The sequence below is a fragment of the Moschus berezovskii genome, chromosome 2 (assembly GCF_049115385.1).
Source record: "Moschus berezovskii isolate FMDL1 chromosome 2, NW_MosBer_1.0, whole genome shotgun sequence".
Taxonomy (NCBI): Eukaryota; Metazoa; Chordata; class Mammalia; order Artiodactyla; family Moschidae; genus Moschus; species Moschus berezovskii.
This window is the reverse complement of record NC_142461.1, coordinates 8,236,734-8,254,923: the sequence shown is the minus strand read 5'-3', so window position 1 is coordinate 8,254,923 and position 18,190 is coordinate 8,236,734. Positions and strand designations below refer to the sequence as shown.

General features: G+C 54.7%; 1 protein-coding gene across 3 annotated transcripts in view; it reads left to right on the top strand.

Moving 5' to 3' along the window:
* RUNX3 (RUNX family transcription factor 3) overlaps positions 1-18,190 on the top strand; it is a 65,053-nt gene that overhangs the window by 26,612 nt on the left and 20,251 nt on the right. For 2 of the 3 annotated variants that reach the window (XM_088843600.1, XM_088843596.1), the window contains 2 exons: positions 6,691-6,968; positions 8,900-9,056. In XM_088843600.1, coding sequence (XP_088699726.1) covers positions 6,691-6,968; positions 8,900-9,056 — 435 coding nt within the window. Of the gene's footprint in view, positions 1-5,555; positions 5,683-6,690; positions 6,969-8,899; positions 9,057-18,190 lie in introns of those variants that run through there. The other variant, XM_088843595.1, reaches the window with a different exon arrangement.

Sequence of the window (18,190 nt, the reverse complement as noted above, 5' to 3'; positions counted from 1 at the left end):
TGGGCCCTGCCATACTTGGTGGCCGTCGGAGGCGGCATGAAAGACCAACTGTTCTCCACCTCGTCCTACCCCGTTTTTATCTCATGCCATGCATACAGCACATAGTTGATTTCTTTCCGCAAAGGGCTGTGCTTTTTTTTTTTTTTTTCTTTTCCAAGGGCGACGCTGGAAAGCCATGTGGCTTTTATTGCTGGCAGGAATGTCTGAGGCGTTCCTCCACCACCACATGAAATGGAGCCGTAATCTTCATCTGCGTAAGGCCAAAGCCCCCGGTCTCCTCAGAGCCATCGGCCTCTGAGATTAATTAAGGCTTCACAAGGACTGACAGTCATTAGAACCTTTTTGGGGAGGTGGAAAATCCCTAATGGGACTGGCTGGGCCCGGGAGCCACTGGGTGGGCGGGGAGCGGGGCGCAGTGGGGGGGGGGGGCAGGAGGGCCTGCCGCGGAGAGGAAACTGCCCTGGACCAGAGTCAGTGGGGGGCGGTGGGAGGGGGTCCAAGGCTCTGCTCTTGGCCTAGGCTGTGACCTTGATCGAGACCCTTCCCCTCCCCAGGCCTTCGTTCTGCCCCTTGATAAATGGGAGATTTGGATATGCTATCTCAGAACCCTGTGGAGTCTGACATTATAAAATCCTGAATCCTGCCCACAATTCTCATGCCAGGATTCTAATTCTATTCCATGACTGTAACTTCAAGCATCTGATTCTGGTCCATGAGAACAGAGTGTGGTAGTCAGGAACGTGGGCTCTGCAGCCAGTATGCCTGGTTGGAATCTGAGCTCCACAGTCTCCCAGCTGTGTGTCCTTGGGCAACTTAGCTGGCCTCTCTGTCTTTGGTTTTCTCACCTGTAAAAGGGGGTGATAACTGTACCTCTCCCATAAAAGTACTGGGAGGCACAAATGAACTTAACTGCCATCAGTAATGATGAATAATGTTCAGAAATTTAATCATGTGGTTGCAATCCTATCCCCCAAATTGGTTTGGAATACCGATTTCTTGGAATCCCATTCTTGCCACCTGCTTAAGGTTTGGAGACATGTTGAACCTGGAAACTCTCCTATCTTTCTTCTACTCTGCAAGAGGAAACAGCCACTCAGAGAGTCCTTTCCCTCCCTGACTGCCAGAGCTGAAGCCCCATGCTGGGACTAGTGGAAGGCCATGCTCTTCCCAGAAGCCCTCTTGGGCTGCAAGATACCGGACTCTCCCCTGCCCCCAACAGAAGAGTCCTCTGATTTGATGGGTCCAATAGCGGGTCGCTTGGCCCCATTGCTGTGGATGGAGGAAGGCCCTGTGACCAGCCAGCAGAACGGAGACAGAGCCCAGCTCTGCACCAAGAAGTCATGTTAGAAGAAGGGCCTTTGAAGCACTTCCCTGGTAGTCTAGTGGTTAGGACTTGGCAGTGGCCCCGGGTTCAATCCCTGGTCAGGGAACTAAGATCTCACAAAAACAACAACAAAGAAGGGCCCTCAAGACCTTCTTGTTTGAACCTCTCAGGTTCTGAGACCCAGAGGAAATAAGTTATTTACTGTCTGAACCTCAACTTCCCCACCTGTAAAATGGAGAAGACAAAATCTCAACCCTGCGGAAACATCATGAGGGTTACTGATAACTGAGGTAGCACCCCCAGCACACAGCAGGAGTCTAATCAATTAGGGTAATTATTCATCATAGACCAAAGAGCTCTGCCAGAATTATTTCTGCTTTATAGATGACCATGGGCTAGTGGGAAGCTCAGCACTAAAGAATCTGCCTGCCAGTGCAAGAAACAGGGGTTTAATCCCCAGGTCGGGAAGATCCCCTGGAGGAGGGCATGACAACCCACTTCAGTATTCTCGAAGGGAGAATCCCCACGGACAGAGGAGACTGGCAGGCTGCAGTCCATGGGGTCGCAAAGATTTGGACATGATTGAGAGACTGAACACACACACATTTTAATATATAATACATATGTAGCATATACGGGGGCTTCCCTGGTGGCTCAGTGGTAAAGAATCCGCCTGCAATGCAAGAGATGTGGGTTCGATCCTTGGGTCAGGAAGATCCCCTGGAACAGGAAATGGCAACCCACTTCGGTGTTCTTGCCTGTGAAACCCCATGGACAGAGGAGCCTGGCAGGCTACAATCCATGGGGTCACAAGAGTTGGACACGACTGAGCTACCCCCACCACCATATAGCATATATGTTAATAATAAAACTTACACGTGTAAATGCATGTATCTGAAATAAGGATGCAGACAAGCCCTAGTTTAATTAGCAACAACTGCTTTCTTACTCTTGCACATAGAACAACTGATGGTATATCTGATAGGTGAAGCAACCCCTTCAGGTTGTGAGATGGAAGAATCAAAACAACCTCCGTTCACAGCAGAGGAGACGGAGGCAAAGTGAGGCACGGGAACGTCCCTCCTGGAGTTCCAGGGCACGAGGCATGAAACAGGGTCCCCATGGGTCCCTCTGGAGTGAAGTGTGGAAGCCAGGCTGGGAGAAATCATCAGCTTCTGGCTGACAGTCCTCTGTTATTCACTGGACTAGGGCTCCTGGGAGAGACGCTTCGAATAAAGGGAAAAACCACTCCTGGGGAGGGAGAGGGGGCTGAGGCAAGTTTCAAGTTAGGAAAGTGTCTGCCTGTGGGGAGGTACGGGGCGGGACTGGTGGGTTTCCCGAAGGAGGGTCTGGGAGTCCGGGGGAAGGTGAGTCCTCAAGATCAAGGCATGGGCAGTCCTCTGGTGGTGGCTGAAAACCCTCCTGCAAGCTGCCTCTGCCTGGAGGCAGGTCGCAGACAGTCCTTAGCTCCCCCAGGGACCTCCCCCGCTCCCAGGAAAACCAGGGACCAGGCTCTGACTCCGGCAAACTTTAAATGTGAGGACTGGATATTTCACAAACGGAAAATGTGAGGCCCAGAGAGGGGAAGGGACTTGCCAAAGGCCCTGGACAAGGGGTGATCAGGACTTATGTTTGAGCATAACAGTACCAGCTCGCATGGATGGAGCACCACCTACGTGCCAGGCGTGTGCCAAGCACTTCACGCATGATTCTAAGAGACCACTGTTATTACTCCCACTTCACAGAAGAAACAGATGAGGCGGAGAGTTTTAAGCAATTTACCCCAGATCATGGTAGGTGGTGGAAAAATTCAGGCAGGGGAACCGCAGACCCAAGCTCCTTCCGCAGCCACTGGACCTCTTAGAAGGTTTTCCAGAGCTTTCACCCCTCCCCAGGCACTGGGGCTCCCTGGGAATCAGACTCGCTCTCAGAAGCCCTCTGGTGGGAGGGGAGACACTTGCAGGCACCTCACTACCAGGAAAGCAGCTGAAGCGCCCTCCTAAACGCCCTCCAGCAGCAGGAGGGGGCGCCCAACATGGGATCATTCTGACTCCCTCCCCCTGGTGCAAGGAGTGTCTCCCAGAACCCAGACTCTGCGAGGCCCCAGGTTCTATTTCTGTTTACCCAGCTCTGGGCCAAGGTAGGTCCAGACCTCCTGGCTTCCTCTCCCTGTTGCAGACAACCTGGCATGCCCTTAGATGGGGGCTGTTCAACAGTGGCTGTCATGGGTCCCAGAGAAGAAGAAGGGATCCCTGTCCCCACAACATGGGGAAGGGAGAGATATCTGTGGGCCCCAGGGGTGGGGAGTAGATTTCCAATTGAAGCTGTCTTTTGAAAATGGGGAGAGAAGGGGTGGGGAGAGGAGAGAGTTGTGATGCTAGGTCTGTCAGTCTGGGGTGGGGACAAAAATGGGTGGGTCTTAGGCTGAAATTGGGACCGAGCTGGTCTGCTCCTTTGCGTGTGCTCCTCCTCCCGGGTTCCCCGAGAACAGGACAAGACTGTGCATGTCTACCAGAGAGAACGTTCTGCAGGGAGTCAGAGGGTGCCAGAACCCTCCGGGCTCTGAGATAAGGCACAGAGAGTCCACGTCCATGGGGGGCGGGGAGGGCAGCCTTCGATCTACCACAGAGCCACTGATTTGTCCGCTACGTGGCCACACAGATGGTGAGGAATTGGACGGGAGGTCTCTCCAGGAAGGGCGGCTTGTAGGAGCCGGCCAGTGGCGCCTGGTGCACATGTGTGCCCAGAACCTCTGCGGTTGGCAGAGTGCAGGCGTCAACTAGCGGTGGGTCCCGGGACTGCTCCTTGCCCCGCGGCCCCGGAGACCTCCAGCTGGGGACCCAATCGTCTACAAACCCAGGTTCTCTGGTTCTGGCGCCCACCAGCAGCGAGCGCCTTTCTCTTGGGCTGGAGCCGTGCGGGCCCTTTGGCCGGGTGCCAGGCCCCACAGGAGTCCTATCCTCAGGAAACCCATTTGTAAACCGGCCGTAGGACGAGAGGGAGAAATCAAGCGGAGAGACCAGGAAGGGGACGGCTGCAAACCAAAACCACTCAACAAATCGAATTTACAAACCCCAGATGCAGCAGGTCCTGACCCCAAAGCCGCTCCAGGGCAGCACAGAGTCACCCGCCCTTCCTGGCCCCGGGCTCTACCTGGACAGGACAAGGTGGGCCTTTGCAGCGGTAGCTCCCAGAGGCCGGAGGCCCCAAGGCCCCGTTCCTCGATTTCCTCCAGTTCTGCAGGGCGTGCCAGCACTTCCCAGAGTATGCAGGCCCCTCCCGCGGTCTGCTACTCCGACGTGCAGGCTCTATGAAAAGGTCCAACGGGGTACCTTCCTTGTCCCCGCTCTCTAAATGGTCTGAGGGGGACTGGCTCTGACAGGGCTGGGGATCAGCTCTCCAGGTGGTAGAGGTTGGGTCTGGGCCGGTCCATCCTAGACCCGATACGGGCGGGGCTTGATTTCGTTTGGCAAAGACTAAGTGGCCCGCGGTGGGTCAGATCCAGGGCGAGATCTTGCTGCTGCCTTCGGATCCTATGCATCTCCGCTCCCGAGGCTTGGAATCCGTCGTTTTGCACCTGTCCAAGGCCGGAAACAACGAATATCCAACCCGATCTCCAAAACGGCGGGCAGACTCGGCACGCGTTCGTTTCCCAGACTCTAGGGCGTCCATCTGGGGCGATAATCCAGAGCGAATGGGGGCTTTATCTTTCTAGTCCTCCTCCTCTGTGTAGCCTGTCCCCAGGCCCGCTATCCCGGCGTAAGAGGCTGGAGAGGGGTTCGTTTGCCTGTATTGCCTCCGGGAGCGGTTGGGCCACGCGGTCGGGAGAGGGGAGAAGGAGCGAGGACCCCGGGCCGGCGAGCAGAAAGTACCCCGGCAGAGCTATCTGAGTTCCTGCCGCAGGGCCGAGCGCACTGCCCGGGGAGACGTGGGCTTGGACCCGCGTGGGCCAGTTTGCATCCACCGGGTGGGTGAGAATTCCCTGCTTTGGAAGCCGGGGCCCTTAGTCTTTGCAGCCTTTCCCGCGCGTTCTCTGCACGGTTTCCTTCTCATCACGAACTCTGGTCCTCTCCTACGAAGCAGGACGGCGTTTACACGCCCGCGGCGGGGGTTAGGGGAGCGATGAGGGGGTGGAAACGCTCGCGTTTTTCAGGCACCGTCGTGTTTTTCAAAGAGCCATAGGCCGACGACGCAGCGAGGCCTGCGCGATCCTGAAAGTCATTTTTGGAGGGGAGAGCGGAGAGGAATGGCGTTACTCGCCCCCACGCCGATGCGGGCACGGAGGAGACACCCTTCTCTCTGGCCCCGGGCCGGGAGGAAACTTGCGCAGGGCTCGGTGCTGCAGAGGCCTCTAGCTGGTGAGCGTCATCTCGTGTGCGGTGGAGGTTCTGGGGTCAAAATAATTTGCGGGACAGGTAGGGGCAGGGGAAAAGCACTCTGGGGCCGCTACCCGCTCAGTGTTACCGGCCTTGAGGGACCCCCCCCGCAGTCCCCATCTGGGGGATGGGGGGTGCAAGCTTCACAGGCCGAAAGCAGCTGGAGCTGGGGAGGCCTGGCTGCCGGAGGCCGGGAAGGGCGCCCGAAGAAGCCGGGCGGGGAGGGGGGGGCAGCGGCTGGAAGGACTAGACGTTTTAAACAAATTCTCAGCCTCGGCTCCAGCTCCCCAGAACTCTGGAGGAGCCCAGGGCTGTCGCGCAGGGAGTCGCGGGGGGCGCCCTCCCCGGGCGGAGCCTTCCGCCCCTCCCCGTGGGGCGGCTTTCGGCGGCCCCCGTTCCTCCCGGGCGAGCGCAGCCGAGGTGCCCGCGATGGGGGCTCCCATTGGCTGCGCGACGCGTCGCTCGGGCCGGCCCCGCCCTCGCGGGCCCCCGGGGGTACTAACCCCGCGCGGGCGGCGGCGGCGGCGGCGCGGCCACTCGGTTCTCGAGGATTTTGTTCTGGGGCTGCGGCCGCCCAGTCGGTGGGGCGGCCGCGAGCGGGCGGCGGGCTGCGGGCGGCGGGCGGGCGGCGGCCCCGCCGCAGCCGGAGCGAGGCCGCCGGGACCGCCGCGAGGAGCGGCCGCACGCGGGGCCGCGCTACACGCCCAAGATGCGGGGCTAGCGGGCCGGGCCAGCGGCGCGGCCGTCGGCGGGGCGGGGAGGCCTCGCGGCGGGCGGCCCCGGGCGCCGCCCCCCGCCACCCCACCCCACCCCACGCCCCGGCGACCTGAGGCCCCAGCCCGGCCGCTTCTGCTTTCCCGCTTCTCGCAGCGGCGGCAGCAGCGGCGGCGGCGGAGGAGAGGCGCCCGCGCCGGCCGCCCCCGGGGGAGCCGAGCCGCCGCCGCCGCCCGCCCGGCGCCCTGACGGCCGCTGTTATGCGTATTCCTGTAGACCCGAGCACCAGCCGCCGCTTCACACCTCCCTCCACGGCCTTCCCCTGCGGCGGCGGCGGCGGCGGCGGCGGCGGCAAGATGGGCGAGAACAGCGGCGCGCTGACGGCGCAGGCGGCCGTGGGCCCCGGCGGGCGCGCCCGGCCCGAGGTGCGCTCGATGGTGGACGTGCTGGCGGACCACGCGGGCGAGCTCGTGCGCACAGACAGCCCCAACTTCCTCTGCTCCGTACTGCCCTCGCACTGGCGCTGCAACAAGACGCTGCCCGTCGCCTTCAAGGTGAGTGCGGGGGTGGCCCCCCACCCCCGGGCGGGAGGACACCGGCCCGGCAGCTCCGGGCGTCTCCGCTGCCGGAGCCAAAGCCCCGGAAAAGGGAGGGGAAGGGAGGCGCCCGAGAGACCCCCGCAGTGAGAGCCCAGCCGCCGGGCCCCCCGGAGCTTTTGCGCGCTCCACCCGGGGACTTGGGCGTACACTCCAGAATGCACCCGGCACGGATGACTTTTTAAGGGTTTTGCCACCTTCGGTCTTGGGGTGGTGGGGAAGGGGGGCCCTGCGGAGAGACCGTTGATGCGGAAACGGGCGGATGGGGTTTCGCTCTTCCCCAGCCCGGATCCCTCGGATACAGCCCTGCGGGCAGCGAGCGGGGCAGAGAGGAGCCCTGGGACCCGGGCGAGGACCCCAGAGGCGGGGTGCGGAGGGTGGGAGAGGGCCTCCCCTCCCCTGCCCACACCCCTCCTCCTGCACGGCTCTCAGAAAACACTTCCTGCTCACACCGTCAACCCCTGGCTTCTGAAAGTTTATATCGGGAGGCTCCAGGCCGGGATGGGGGGCCCTGAACCCTAAACGATTGCTGGCCGGGATCCCGAATGTCAGACCGAGATGGGGGCGGGGAGGGTGCGCTCCCACCCCTGGCAGCCCCTGGTAGCCATCCCGAGGAGCTTTTTTCTCTTTGCTGGGGAGTAGGCGACTGTTTCATTTTTATTTTTTTAAGGGGGCAGCGAGATGAAACGAAAACGCCTTGGTTTTCCCCTAAACCTCTCACAGCTGCCGTGAGAAAGGGCAACGCAGGAAGGGCCAGCGGCTGGGGGTGGCGGGTGCCCGAGGTGGCTGGAAACAGCGGCTCCTGGCAGCCGAGGCCGTCTTCGGTCCCATTAAGACGACTCCAAATTGGAAAAAGGGATGAGTGGCTCTTTGAGGTCTCCCGGGTGACATCTTAAAATACAAGTGGGGAAAATCTCCCGGGGAGGAGGGGGAGGGGGGAGGCCCGTGTGACTTTAATCCTCAGATCGGAGGTTTTACTGTCACTTGGAGCTTAAAAGGAATCTTTGAAATTAAAAGAAGACAGGATGTTGACAGGAAATCTGGCCTTTTTAATCAGACCCCAAACATTTTCTCCTTGAAATTTTTACCATCTGGATCCCTAGTCCCTGCACGCGGTGGCCACGTTTAAATGGCTGTGACTGCCTTTGCAGTCTGATTTCCTTTGCAAAAGGCATCTGTCTTTCCACACTCCTTGGGGCCGGGGGTGGGGAAGACTGTATTAGGGGATCATCTCCACCTTCATTTTGAAATTCCCCAGCAGGTGCATCCTCCTGCTATCAGAAGCCCCTCTCTCACTTTAAAGGGGGTTTCTGGGCAGCCCCTCTCAAAACAGCAGTTTGTTTTGCGTTTTGCATTTTCCCTGCATAACGAATTCAGGCTCTGCAGAGGCAGATAAACTGGGCCTGGGCCGCATTTCGGGGCCCCATTTCATACCCCAAAGGGCTCTTGCATTAATTGAATGTGGGGGAGCAGTCCCCTTATTGTTGATATTATTCTCACTCAGAGACTCGGTTGCTAGGAGCGTGTTGATTCCTCTTTTTCTCAAGCCGAAGGGAAGAGAGGAACTGCACCCCAGGACATAGTTCTGTGCTCATTCCCTGCTTTCACTTAGGTTTCATTGCATTGAAAGGATCAGTTCTTCAGGACGTGACTTAACCAGTTGATGTAGGATTTGGGTGTGGAAAGTAGAGATTTTTGCCTTCTGATTTTTGTGATATTGGGGGTGGGGGCGCAAGTGTCTATTGTTTTTAAGCCTCTTCTCCACCCCTGCATTTGAAAAATCCGCATTGCGCCTGGGCCGCGTAGGGGAGCTGCTGACCCTGCCCCACCCCTTCTTCCGCTGGCCTCCCCTACCTGCCTAAGCTGTCCCCCTGCCCCCTTACCCTCAGGTAGTGGCGCTGGGGGACGTGCCAGATGGAACGGTGGTGACAGTGATGGCGGGCAACGACGAGAACTACTCGGCTGAGCTGCGCAACGCCTCGGCTGTCATGAAGAACCAGGTGGCCAGGTTCAACGACCTCCGCTTCGTGGGCCGCAGTGGGCGAGGTGAGCGGAAGGGTGACTTTGGCGATGGCAGAGGCGCAGGGAAGGAAGCTGAGAACGGGGCTTTGGGGTTCTTGCGGAAGCCCTCTAAACAGGTCTCCAGGCCCAGCTCTGTCGAAAACAGCAGTTTGGAACCCCTTAAGGTGTTTCAGACCCTTTTGAGGACATGGAGAAAGTTAGGATCCTTAGCCAGAAAAGACACAAATTTCTTCCCGTTTCTGAGGTTTACTAACTTGTGAAGCCTTCCGCGTCTCCCTTCTTTCCCGATTAAGCACTTCAGTCTCACAAAAGATGCTGGGAGATCACGGACCAACAAGCTCAAAATGGGGCTTCTTGGGTCTTTTACGGCGCAGCGCGTTACTTAGCAGCTGGTTTAGACAAATCCTTGGTCTTTGGGGCCTCGAACACCCCAACCACTCTCTCCACTGGGGTGGAGTCTCCCCCACACTTTGAGGCTGCCTCTCCCCAGCTGTGGTCTCCCGAAGCCACAGTTTCGCCAGCCCCTTTGAACCTTAAGGTGGTTTAGAAAAGAAAAAAAACGAATGCAGTGCAGGATGCTGGGTGCTGGAAAGCAGAGCTTGAAGGCTGCCATCTCCTACTCTAGAAACAAGGTGGTGTGCCACCCTACCTATCTGATCTTCCTCGGGCATTATGAGGGAAGGCAGGACCAGACGCCACTGTGGCTGCCGCCAGGGGCTGTTGAGTGGGAGACGGCTGGGACCTGAAACCCCATCCTCACTTCTGGGTTGAGAAATCCTAGAACCCCGGCTGGGGTGAAATGGAGACTTGAGGGCTTACTGGCCCTTTAAGACCAGGCTGCGGAAAAGCGAAAGGCGGGGAGTGTCCTTCCCAGGCAACCAGCCGACCCCTCCAGCTTGTTAAGAAAGCTAGCTAGGTTCCCTCTGCTTCCAGTCTACACAGAGGCTGAGGCAGAATTGTACTTTTCATCACCAATAAACAAGACCTTCTTAAGGTTTTAGTTCCCTCTGAGCCGCCAGCCCAGCTCGGAAACAGGCATCTGGGCACCATTTTTTCCTCTCCAGCCGTTCAATGTATACATACAAATGTCAAACATATTTTGACTTTTCAGCATTAATTAAAACCAGGGCATTATTTGCATGTAATAACTGTTTACTTGTTACTTTTTTATGAAACTGAAATAGTTTACATTCTTTCAAACATTTCCTGTTCCTGTTGGCTCCCTTCCCCACGCACAGATTTCTTTCAAACGTTGCCCTTAACTGGTTGCAGGTTGATGGATGGAAAATGTTTGCTTTTATGAATTAAGCTTTCATTGCTGCTCCTAATTAGTCTCCAAGCCCCCTTTGTCATTCCCAATCTCTCAAGCCTTTTGCAACTTAATCCCAGCCCCAGCCCCTAGTGGAGAGTCGCTCGCCACTGGTTGGTGGGGGGCTCGCTCGGATGCGGTTGGATGTGGTTGGATCTCGGGCGGTGGCCGGGTCCACCAGTGGCAGTGGAGGGCCCCCTGGAGCTGCAGCAGAAGGGGCGGTCAGTGCTGGGAGCCCAGCGAAGCGTCAGGAGTGGGTCCCCCTACTCCCTCTCCTGGAAAATGACGAGTTGGTTATTCTGTGTGTTCCTGAGACCTCACCTGGCCGTCCCACCACTGATCATGATTTCTTGGTAGTATTTGTACCCACAGACCTGCACCCACCCCGCAAGGCCCACAGAAAGGAGCTAGGTTTCCAAAGCATCGTTCAGCCGCGGGCTCTTGGAGCAGGCACTGCGGAGGGAGGCTGGGATCCTGGCTCTGGGAGGTGCAGGAGGCTGAGTGTACAAACTCCATTCTCTCTCCAGTCTCAGTGGTGCTAGGAGGCAGAAGAGGCCTGAGAGGGAGTTCTGATGCCCGTGGAACTTGATGAGACTTTCAGGCCTTGGAGGCTCATCAGACAGGCAGGGCTCTGCCGCCAGCCAACACGGTTCTGGTCCCAGCTCTGCCGGTGACCCGCCGGCTGACGCTGGGCAAATGGCTTACTAACCTCTGTGTGTCTCCGTAGTTCCCTCAATCTGTAAAATGGGGCAGTACTCGTACCTACCTTGTGGGATCTCTGTGAGCATTAAGGAAACTGGTACGAGTGTATCCAGTGTATCGTTTGGCACCTGCTGAGAACGGGGTACAGGTTAGAGATTGTGTTACTTCAAGTGCCTGGGACTGAAGGAGACCTTTGAAGTCCCTTTGAGTGGTGACAGTCGCTGATTCTATGATTATGGTGTGGTCTGGGCGGGGGTGGGGGAAACCCAGAATATGTGAATTATTGAGTGGGAGAAGTGGAGGCGGCTGGCTTGAGGAGGGAGGACACCGGGGTCCTGTGGCATGCAGCCACACCTCTGCTGCGCCCAGCCTGCCCATTGGGAAATTCCCTCCCAGGAACACATCGGTGGTTGACACAGACAGTTTGGGCCACGTTAGGAGTCAGGACAGCCTGGGGTTTGGGACTCCAAGCCTTTCCCTGGCTCTCTGACTTCTGCCAGAACTTAAGAAGCCAGGTGGAAACTTCTGTTCGTCTCCTTGCTTTTTATCCCTTGATCCTGCCTTAATTCTAAGAAAGAGATTTCTGTGCAAGACATATACGCAGAACTACCACAGAGCTCTCATGATAAGCCTGAAAGTGTAAACCAAGAGAAGAAAGGGAAGGAAACCAAGTCATTCTCCTGCAGTGATTAGGGCTGATGTCCCCGCCCTGCCACATGCAGCACCCCTTCTTACAAAAGATTTTTGCAACATGCCCTCTACCGTCCTACCGGTTGAAATGTGCACGATATCATCATAATCTATCCACCTGCGTGCATTCTCAAAATCGATATAATTCCATAACTCTAATTTTAGAGAAAAAGGAAACGTAACTTATCACAATGTATCTATTTGAATATGTAAATGTTGGGGCAAGCCGACAGACACTGTGGGGTGGATGGATGCTTGCACCTCTAGCGGAAGCCCTGTGACCCCCGACCCGACAGGCCAGGTGTACGTGACTCAAAGTCTGAGTGTGGCGCCGTCGCCAGGGACACAGTTTGCTGACGCTGTGAGAAATTTTTGGCAAAACTCTGAGCAAAATTTTTTTGAAACAATTAAGAACTATCTTCTCTCCTGGAAAATTCAATAGATATTAAAAGAGTGCAGAAACTTCTGTTTTATGTAAAACTGAGTTAAGCTTATGTCTCAGAGACTCTCTGTAAGCTGGTTTTCACACAGAAAGAGTAAATAAGCCATTGCCCTGTGCAGCACTAGACATTTGTGTCTCCCCTACCCACCCCATCCCTCCTCTTGAGGACCATGCACCATAAACTCCCAAAATGGCCCCTAGTCAAAGCTGTGGTTTTTCCAGTGGTCATGTATGGATGTGAGAGTTGGACTATAAAGAAAGCTGAGCGCTGAAGAATTGATGCTTTTGAACTGTGGTGTTGGAGAAGACCCTCGAGAGTCCCTTAGGCTGCAAGGAGATTCAGTCAGTCCATCCTAAAGGAAATCAGTCCTGAATATTCATTGGAAGGACTGATACTAAAGCTGAAACTCCAATATTTTGGCCACCTGATGGGAGACTCATTGGAAAAGACCCTGATGCTGGGAAAGATTGAAGGTAGGAGAGAAGGGGACGACAGAGGATGAGATGGTTGGATGGCATCACTGACTCAATGGACGTGAGTCTGAGTAAACTCCAGGAGTTGGTGATGAACAGGGAGGCCTGGCGTGCTGCAGTCCCTAGGGTCGCAAAGAGTTGGACACTACTGACCGACTGAACTGAACTAAACTGAGGAGGGGGCCACTGGCCTAGGTGAAGATGAAAAGAACTGAACCGTCATGAATTGGTTAAAAAGAAACCTCAGTGTGTGGAGAGAAATTTGGAATGTGATCGTGGGCACAGGCTTAGGGGGACCACTGGTGGGGGAGGAGTAGATGGCTTCTTGGTCGACCCTGAACAAATCCAGAGGCCCCCAGAGATGAGTCCTCCCCCTGTCCATGAAGCCCCAGGGGTGGGGACTTGTTCCACAGGAACCCAGGCCTAGAGGGACAGAGCCTTGCCCAGGACCACACTGGCAGACCCCACCACTTGCTGCTCCATCCAGCAACTGAAACCCAGGTCCTCTGGCAAAGTCTGGGGGCCGTTCTCAGCCCCACAGAGCAGCAATTTCCAGACTAGGACTCTCCCCTCCCACTTCCAGGGCCGCCTGCCTACAGTCCAGGAATTGCACCTTGAAGTGAGCCTGGGATTCCTGCACAAAGTCCTCTCAGCTTCCTGCCCTTAAGAGACGGCTGGATGGGTTTGCTGCCAGGCACAGAGAGAGGCGAGGGGCGCTCTGGGAGATGGTTTCCCCCACCTCTGGTTCGCCGGGGTGGGGGGCCCAGCCTCCTGCAGCACCTGACACCTGACCCCTCCCACTCCGGCTCCCAGGTCCCGGTTCCTCCCTTCCTCCCTCCTCCCTCCTTCCTCTCTGTGGGTACCTGGGAAGGGTGGTGTCAGGCCTGGAAACTGGGAGGAAGCTGTTGAAATGGGCTGGTGACCTCAGGGCTGGCCTGTGGTTTGCTACCTAGTGAGGTAGAGTTTCTCACACCCAAGGAGTAGATGCTTAGGGTCGTTGTGGTGGGACAGGCTCCAGTAAGTGCTAACCTTTCTGGGTTCTGCTTGGTTATCCTGGGACCTGGCCAGCTCATTGCCCTGCTGTGAGCCTCAGTTTTTTCATCTGTAAAATGGGAGCAGTAACCTCAGCCCTTAATTCATTTCACAAACATTTATTGGGCACGTGCTTTGTGCCAGATGCTGTCCTAGGGGCTGGGGACAGAGCAATGAAGAAGACAAATATTCGGCCCCCACAGAGCGTATTATCTACTTGTTGTTCAGTCGCTCAGTTGTGTCTGGCTCTTTACGACCCCATGGACTGCAGCACGCCAGGCTTCCCTGTCCTTCACTATCTCCCAGAGTTTGCTCCTGTCCATTGAGTTGATGATGCCTTTCAACCATCTCATCTAGTAGAGGGAGACAAAATTAAATAAACAAGTAGATGGATGATTATCAGTAAAAAGCCCTAGGAGGAAATTCAAGCCTAGCAAGTGGAAGTGGGAAGGTCTATGATGCTTCAGAGTGAGCTTCTTAACCTTTCATCGCTCCAGGAACCCCTTTAACAGTCTCAGAATAGTGTTTTTCAACCTAGATGGGTGGGATGGAGCGGGAGGTAGGAGGGAAGGTCAAGAGGGAGGGGGTATATGTATACCTACGGCTGATTCATGTTGATGTATGGCAGACATTTATACAATATTGCAAAGCAATTATCCTCGAATTAAAAATAAATTTTTTAGATAGTGGACCTTGAAAAAAAAAGAATGAAATGAAATAAAATGCAAAGGATGGTGATGAAAGCCAATTATATTAAAACATAGTTAGCAAGACATTTTTTTAAATGTGATAAATATGCTGTCTTGTTAGCATGTTAAATAGCAAGATCTAGCAGTGGGTTTGATGACGACTGTGACTTTGAAGTTGTGACGAGCACAAAAGATACTTAAAGAAATCTGCACCGTCTGTAACGTGATACGTTAATATCTGTGACGTCTGTTGGCGACAAGGTCACGGAGACTGCTGTCATGCCTCTGTGATTTGTTGCCTACGTTCATCCTTCAGAGAGATGCTACATTTCAGGTGGAGGCTAGGGAAGATACAGTTGTTGTCCTTTTCTTGTTTTTTTTTCTATTGCACTTCTCAAGCCCGCTCAATTCTAAGAGGCGTGCCAGGATAAAAATGCCTCCTTTAGATGAAGTGACCCGGGAGGGCCTCCCTGGGAGGGTGACTTTTCAGTGATGACCTGAAGGAAGTGAGGTTAAAAACAGAGGGCCTCAGTGATCTGGTGAGTGCAGGGACCCCGCAGCCCAGCGGCTCTGGGCTGGCCACCTGAACCACACCAGGGAGGTGATGGGAGGTTCAGAAGCCCAGGGGCCTCTGGAGAGTGCCTGACTGGTTGGGGAGAGGCTCCAGCAGGGAACGGACCTCAGAATGAGAGGAAGCAGTAGTGGGTGAAAGGGTCCCTGGGAAGGGGTGGCCGGAGAGCCTGAGGCCAAGAGACTTTCTGCACACTCTGTTTCCAGAAGCCATGGAAAGTGCCCCTGTGGTCTGAGAGTGAGGGGCCAGGCTGGTTTCTCTGGCCCAGAACGCCAGGTCAGATGCAGGTGCATTTCCATCCCTGCCTCCAGCTGCCCGTTCTGGAAAATTCCTCCAGAGAGGCCCCTCTCTGCCCCAGTTTGAGTCACACCTCAATTTAAACCACTACCCTTTCCCTGCTCCCTCATACACACACACACACACTCACAGACACACACACACACACACACACACACACACACACACACACACACACACACACACACTGACTCCCAGGCTCTTGGTATGGCCCCAGCAGCCTGACTGGTTTTCTTTTTTTCTTTTCTTTTTATCCGAGTATCTTTGCTTTTAGGGGCTTTCCTGGTTGTGACTCGTGGGGTCGCAAAGAGTCAGACAGGACTGAGCGACTGAACTGAACTGGTGACTCAGACAGTAAAGAATCTGCCTGCAATGCAGGAGACCCGGGTTCGATCCCTGGATGGGGAAGATCCCCTGGAGAAGAGAATGGCCACCCACTCCAGTATTCTTGCCTGAGAGATCCCGTGGACGGGGAGCCTGGTGGGCTGCAGTCCATGGCATCACGAAGAGTCAGACAGGGCTGAGCGACTAACACGCACGTAACTGCTTTACTCGCTGTATTAGTTCCTGCTGTGGGGCAGAGGGAGTCAGCCACGTGTGTGCGTGTAGCCCCTCTCTTTTCTTTTTGGCTTTCCTTTCCGTTTAGGTCACTGCGGAGCGCTGAGCAGGGCCCCCTGTCTGTGCAGCAGGGTCTCCTCATTCCGCTTTCTGTCTCACGCGCAGTGGTGTGTATATGCCGGTCGTCATCTCCCAGTCCATCCCCCCACTCTTCCCCTGTGGTGTCCATACGTGTGTTCTCTTTGTCTGTGTCTCTGTGTCTGCTTTGCAGATAGGTTCACCTGCATCATTTTACTAGATTTCACATATATGTGCTAATACATGCTATTTGTTTTCCTCTTTCTGACTTCCTTCGGTCTGTGTGACAGTCTCTAGGTCCATCCATGTCTCTGCAAAAGGCACAGTTTTGTTCCTTTTTATGGCTGTCTTCTTTTGCTCTGGGTTGTCCTGTTTCTGGGGCTGGAATTTTCACTCCCATCACTGAATCGTCAAGTACCAGCCATGCTAAGCTAGCTATTGGTTCCTCCCCGCAACCCACACCCCTCAAACTTTTGTCTCCCACCTGTGAAGTGGGAGTATGGAATCGGGTCTGCCTGTCCTGGATGGGTGTTGAGAGTGCGAGGACAGCTCTGGGGGATGCAGGTGCACAGAGCCATCGGCCCCTGCCCTTGGGGAGTCCCCAGGCCCATAACTGGGGACCGGAGGTAGGGGTGCTCAGAGGCAGAGCAGAAGGAGGCCAGTGTGACTTGGGGATCAGCGATCCTCGCGCACCCCCCCACCTTCCAACCTCATATATCGTGGAGACTTTGATGGTAATAGAGAGCAGGGCAGGAAAGGAGACTCCCAACTTCAGAAAAGGTGCTGGGAAAATCGGGTTGCCCTTTGAGGAAAAACCTTTACCTTCTACCAGGCCAACCAGTAAATCCCTAGAAGAATCAAAGAACAACGTAGGAGGTAGAGAGGATGATATTGATCGAAAGCACCCTTTATCTGCTTGTTCCACGGGGAAACCTCCCCAAACATGAAAAGACAGGAGCAGTCACAAATCAAGAGGTAGAACTGAAAATGCAAATCAGCTCAGAGTCAGAAAGCGAAATGTAAGGGCCAGTGAAGTGGGAAACCGATTGCCACAAACAGGACAAGGAAAGTGTTAAGAAGCTTGCTAGAGAGTGGTGTGTGTGTGTGTGTTTGAAAGCATTAAAACCTTAAAACTCTGGAAGACCGTTGGATGAGGACAGATGATAAACATATAAAACGTTTCCTTCTCACTAATAATAGAACAAAGGTGTTGAAGTTAAGAGCGTTACAGAGATCTCCCGCCTTGATAGACTTGGTCATGAAGATGCTGACATCACAGTAGACCCGGCCCCACGCTGATCAGCACGCTTCTCTCTGGAGAGTCATCTCACTGGAGAGATCAGTGCCCCTGAACCCATCTCAGCCCTCTGATGCGATGAAATCACTCACCACTGCCTGGAGTCTAGTCTCAGGAAATAAGCAGAGGTGTAGACAAAGATTTTTATAAACAGAAGGTCATTTTCCTTTTATTTTAAACGGTAACACAAAAATCATGATTTTTAAAGTTTTTTTTTCCCTCCTCAGGAATTTTGAATGGAGACTTTGGGGCCAAATGTCTATGTAAAAATAGAACAAAGTTCTGGAAATAACAGTTGTGTCTACAAGCGAAATGTCTGTAGCTCCCAAATCAGTCCTTTTTCAAGCCCCAGTTGCGTACGCCAGTGAGAAATGAGCAGCAGCATAAATACCCAAGATAAGGAGACGGATGAATAAAAGATGAGGCTTCCACGAGTGGGAGTATTCTGCAGCCACTAAAAATGAAGTTTACGAACACTTTTCAATGACATAAGCGCTTATGATGTGATGTTAAGGGGACAGAAAAATAGAAGAGGGTATGGAAATATTTACTTCAGTGTCATTTTTACAACTGTGTAAAAACATACACTCTCCCGAAAAGGATTGCAGGAGAGAACACTCAAATGTTAATAGTGTTTCTCTCTGGCTAGTGGAACTGTGGGTGATTTCTTCTTTTTTTATATTTTCTGTATTCTCAAAATTTTCTCTAAAGGTTATTAATTATTTTCAGGAAAAAACATGTACCTATCCTAACTCCCGGGAGAAGGCAATGGCAACCCACTCCAGTACTCTTGCCTGGAAAATCCCGTGGGTGGAGGAGCCTGGTAGGCTGTAGTCCATGGGGTCGCGAAGAGTCGGACACGACTGAGCGACTTCACTTTCACTTTTATGCATTGGAGAAGGAAATGGCAGCCCACTCCAGTGTTCTTGCCTGGAGAATCCCAGGGATGGGGGAGCCTGGTGGGCTGCCGTCTATGGGGTCGCACAGAGTCGGACACGACTGAAGTGACTTAGCAGCAG